This window comes from Peromyscus californicus, unplaced genomic scaffold, assembly GCF_007827085.1.
Source record: "Peromyscus californicus insignis strain IS unplaced genomic scaffold, ASM782708v3 Scaffold_7__1_contigs__length_154581171, whole genome shotgun sequence".
In the NCBI taxonomy this organism is placed as follows: Eukaryota; Metazoa; Chordata; class Mammalia; order Rodentia; family Cricetidae; genus Peromyscus; species Peromyscus californicus.
Window position 1 is genome coordinate 81,544,541 of NW_026294595.1, and position 4,916 is coordinate 81,549,456.

At 41.3% G+C, this 4,916-nt stretch overlaps 1 protein-coding gene across 3 annotated transcripts in view; it reads left to right on the forward strand.

The window, feature by feature from the left end:
• Nucleotides 1–3,829, forward strand: part of Dcdc1 (doublecortin domain containing 1) — a 402,669-nt gene extending 398,840 nt beyond the window's left edge. For all 3 annotated transcript variants that reach the window (XM_052722390.1, XM_052722391.1, XM_052722392.1), the window contains 2 exons: nt 133–283; nt 3,138–3,829. In XM_052722390.1, the coding sequence (XP_052578350.1) occupies nt 133–283; nt 3,138–3,265 (279 nt within the window). In that variant the 3' untranslated portion in view covers nt 3,266–3,829. The remainder of the gene's footprint in view (nt 1–132; nt 284–3,137) is intronic.
• The last annotated feature ends 1,087 nt before the right edge of the window (nt 3,830–4,916 follow it).

Genomic DNA, 4,916 nt, shown 5'->3' on the forward strand with positions numbered 1-4,916 from the left:
CATGTTCAACTACATAGTGAGTTTGAGGCTAACAGCCTGTGTTCTATGAAGCCTTTTATTTAAAAAAAAAAGATTTAATAACTATTTGGAGACATTTGTCATTCAAATGTGGCTGTCCCTTTGTGTTTTTAGTTGCTGGATGATTGCACTGCTCGTCTGAAAATGTCCCACCCAGCAAAAACCCTGTACACCTCAAATGGAGAGCTCATTCAGTCATGGGACAACATAGAGAGGGATATGACTGTCTGTGTGTCTGCAGGACATGGCTTTATGACCTCAAAAGGTACGGATGACACCTTCTCTTTTATCAAGGCCTTGAAGAGTAAAAGCATTTAGTCTTCTCTGCAGAGTCCTTGCCTGTTGAACTTTGAATACTGTAGGATGATTTTTAGTAATTACACTCCTCATGTGTGCAATTCCATGTTATAAAGGCGAAGTTTATATCTGTGTGTGCAAGAGAAACCATAGTTAACGTGGTTTACTCTAAGGAAACACAACCAAATTTCAGTGAGTCTTGGGCCTTACCCAGGCCTATTTACAGAAATATTGATATTCACGTTTGAAAGCATTTCGTCAGTTATGAATGGAAAGTGAGGTTCCTGTTGACTTCTTACTATTTGAATTATTCAAAGCAATGCTTTATTAATGGAATTCTCAGCTTGAAGATTTCCATTCTCTTGCAAGAGTAAGTATTGGCTAGTTTTAATAAACTCTCCATTTCCTTTGATAAACGAAAGAAATGGAAAGGCCATATTTACAAAATGAACTCTGGTCTTTTATCCTACTTATCCTGAAGAATTCAAAGCCCTTTTCTGTAGGAAGGTAGATACTAGCAAAATATAATTGTCAGGAAATTCCAAAAAAAACATTGTTTTTACATAAAGGAAATGAAAAGATTAGAAAGAAAATTACCTGATATCCCTAAAATAAAAATACTGAAATTTTTTTCTTTTAGAAATGAAACGTAAAATTATTACTATGTTATATATAAGGTGAGTGAATAGAAAGGTTTTAAGATAATTGGAGATATACTCACATTTAGCCCAGAAGAGACAAAAGTATAGAATTGCTTTCAAAAACTGGGGAGACACAGATTTATTGAGATGTCTAGCATTGTTCAGAGGGACGGCACAAAGTCTCCCTCCCTCGGCACTATCCTTCCTTATGGACAAGGTCCCAGTCTTCGCGTTCTTCCTGTTCTGTTATCTCCTTCTCCATCAGGGCTCTGAACCTCAGCTCAGTGGTCACTTAGATGCATTCAAAAATGGTAAAGTTGTTGTCATTTGTAAATGCTAGTTAACAGCTTTCTGTAGTCTCAAAGTATTCATCCTATAAGAGTAATATACACAAGACTTCCTTTCCTGAGAGTCTTCAATTTATTTGTGAATATAAATGCTCTAGTTACTTTTCTTATTGCAGTGGCCAAATGCCTGGGGGTACAGCCCATCATGGCAGAGAATGGCCTGAAGCGAAAGGAGAGTGAAGGTCATATTGCACCTGCAGTCAGGAAGCAGAGTCATGAAGGCTGATGCTCAGTCTACTTTCTCTTTTATTAGGTCCAAATCCCCAGCCCACAGGTGTGTGCCACATCACTTAACCAAGTCTAGAAACCCTATCAAGGACATGTCCAGAAATTTGTGTCCTAGGAGATTCTAGATCCTGTCAAGTACCCCTCAATATCAGCCATCACAGTGAGCACTCCTCAAATGATCACAGCCAATGGAAAAGTAAGCAAATGGGCGCTTGCTTCAACAGGAGGCTCTGGCTCAGTCCCTCATTACTCACACTGCTCAGTCTTTCATAGTCTCAGCATGAGCCTTCTTGCCACATAGTGCTCACCAGGTCTGACTGATAAATAAAGCTAGGTCTGCTTCAGGAAAGTCGTCACTAAGGGTAGCCAAACCATAAAGGAAAATCTGGACTGCCTTCCCAGGAGCAAGTAAATTCCCAGGAAAATCTTCCCCAGTGAAACCTGGGAGGGGGATGGAGAACATTAGAAATTCCAAAAGCACTCTCCCTACCATTTTTCTCTCTGCTAAGTCTGCAGACAAACATTCGTTTTCAAATCTTCAGTTTTATAAACACACATTTCTGTGAGGTCAAACCTGGCTCCTGTCCTGTGGACGAAGGTTTCCCAGGCCGCCTTCATGGTGAAGGGTTTGTGCTTTCCCCCAGCTGCCCGAAATCTTTCCAGTGCGTCATGTCTGACATGGGAAATAGGAATCTGATTTTTTGATGCCATTGTGTTGTTTTCATGAGATAAAATAAAAATAATCACCTACTAGAAATCTATACTTTCCAAAAATACTTTAAAAATGAAGAGAAATACTTTTGAATGTATTTATTCATTGTGAGATGTTTAGTTAAGTAATCATTCCACATGTGGTTTTTTTTTTCTATGACCAACCAGCTAAGAGGTGTGTAAGAAAATAAGACATTCTGAGAGTCTTAAAACACGATGATCGGCCGGGCGGTGGTGGCGCACGCCTTTAATCCCAGCACTCGGGAGGCAGAGCCAGGCGGATCTCTGTGAGTTCGAGGCCAGCCTGGGTTACCAAGTGAGTCCCAGGAAAGGCGCAAAGCTGCACAGAGAAACCCTGTCTCGAAAAACCAAAAAAAAAAAAAAAAAAAAAAAAAAAAACACGATGATCATTTATTTCATACACAACAATACAAAAATCACTTAAGAGGGAGATGCATTATGCTGTTTTTTAAAATGAATTTCATTAGGCAAAACAGAGTAGAAGCTTTCTGAATTTCATCTTTCTCATACCCTCCACACACTCAAGAATGCTTTCTGTTGTTTGCAGTAAAGCCCAAATACTGTTCCCAAGGCTTTATTTTCCATCTTTTCAGTGGGTTTGTCTGTTCAACACTCTCCCGTGTTAGATTCTTATTCAGACGCTTTATATGGTTTGGGAGGAAGTCCTCTCTAGCGCCCCCGATTGCACGGACATCCAAAGAGTTGCAGCCTGTGCCTGATGGGGTGAGCACAGCCAGTGTGTGGTGAGGATGCAGGTGGGGGCAAGGAGTCTGAGGGAGCTTAGATGCCCCCATCACTCCGCACTTCAATTCTATAATTCAGTTCCCTAAATACATTGACCTGTCTCTGAATATATGTGCTTTCCTTTTAACAGAAGAAAAGCAACTGGTGGACGTCAAAGCAAATTTTGCCAGGATCCGACGGCATCGGGGCCCGGAAGCGACAGACATTGTGGTGTCACCATCCATGAAGCTGCGGTCTCTCATGGAGCTACACAACTGACCTCAGCCAGAACCTCATGCTTGTGCTGTATTTTACGGGTATAGCTTGTTCTCATATGCTAGTTATGACATGATAGTTCTGTATCCCTTTTGACTCGTACACAGTCTCTCTTTTATTCCCACCCTCAGCACTGAGATTTGAACCTTGTCGTTGAGCATATCCTTGAGCAGTGTGCCACTGAGCTATGCCTCCAGCTCCCTCAAACAGTCTCTTTTAAAGGTTATTAGTTTCCACATTCCATGTGAAGTAGCATTGGATGCCTCCAGTCTGTTCCTGGAAAGGCAACAAAACCAGACAAATAATGCAAGTAAGGTGATCATCTTAGGTGAACTGTCTTTGAGAAAATAAAAGCACAAACTACTCGTTATTGAAAAGAAACTTAGAAGAATCAAGGAACATACATATATGTACATATGTGTGTATATAGATAGGACAGTGATAATAAAATGACTCTTTGATCACTGAACCCTAATTTCAACTCTAAGTAGCATTTTCTGGCTCCATTTCTCTGATTTTTGAGCTTCTGTTAAAATCCCTCACATACCCAATAAAACTGGAACGGCTGGTGGCTACCAAATACACAGAAATCTGTCTTTTCTTCTCTAATTTTTTTTCAGTTTTGTATGCCTCTCTGAGGGCACAGTTAGATGTCACTCATGAGAATGAAGGTGGGTAGGTATAGTAAAAGGTTGGTAAGAAGAAGTCATAGAGTGTGTCCTCAGTACAAAAATAGAGAATGTAAAGGCAGTATTTCAAAGACCATCCATGTAAGGAAGATGGGTGTGAATGTGTGTGTCTCTGGAGTCTTGATGTCATTTCTACAGAACAAGAGGAATTTATCTGTTAATTTGTTCCTGGGAAGAAGAGAGACCATTTAGAAAACCAATGGCAGTGCCAGGCCTGAGTTAGTTCTGTTGCTGGTGGGATGCTTCAGGGAACCGCCCCTCCTCCCTGTCTTCTTCTGTACCGCACACAGTTCTGCCACAGTGTAAATCGCAGCCTGGCTAGGTGTGTACACACAGAACAGCACAGCCGGGCTCCCACCTCAATCCTCCATGACGTGATGCAGGAAGGCAGTGTATCATGTCTACTGAAGGGGGGCTTTTGGGAACTGCTACAAAAGGCCCGATATTTATTCCTAGTCTGCAAATCAGTGGGGCTGCATGAATAAATCCCTGCTGCCTGGGACACCGTGCTGGTGAAGTCTCGTGTGTTAGATAGGCAACAATTCACCCTTTGGCAAACATTTTATCGTGTGATGTTACAGAGGCAAAGGTGGTCCAGGGCAGCTTTACAGCAGAGGAAGCAATACTCCATGATGCGTTTACTTTTTCTTTTTTGTTATTTTGCTGACAAGCCTGAAAGAAAACAAGAAAGGTTAGGAAACTTGCCCACGGCTGGACAGTGAACCATCAAGAGTCCCACCGACTGGGTCTTTTCCTTGCAATGAAATGACTTGATCACAATTCCCAAAAAGAAAATAACATTTTTTTTTTCAAAATTCTGTGAAAACAAATGCATTTCTTTAGGTGCAGAAGCACCTATCATTTACTGCCAGGGAAAAGTTGCTCTGCTATGAAAACAGCATCATTCACCCTAGATCAAATGTGCAAATTCCTGTGAAGTCTTCGCTGTTACATGGGAACAGGCC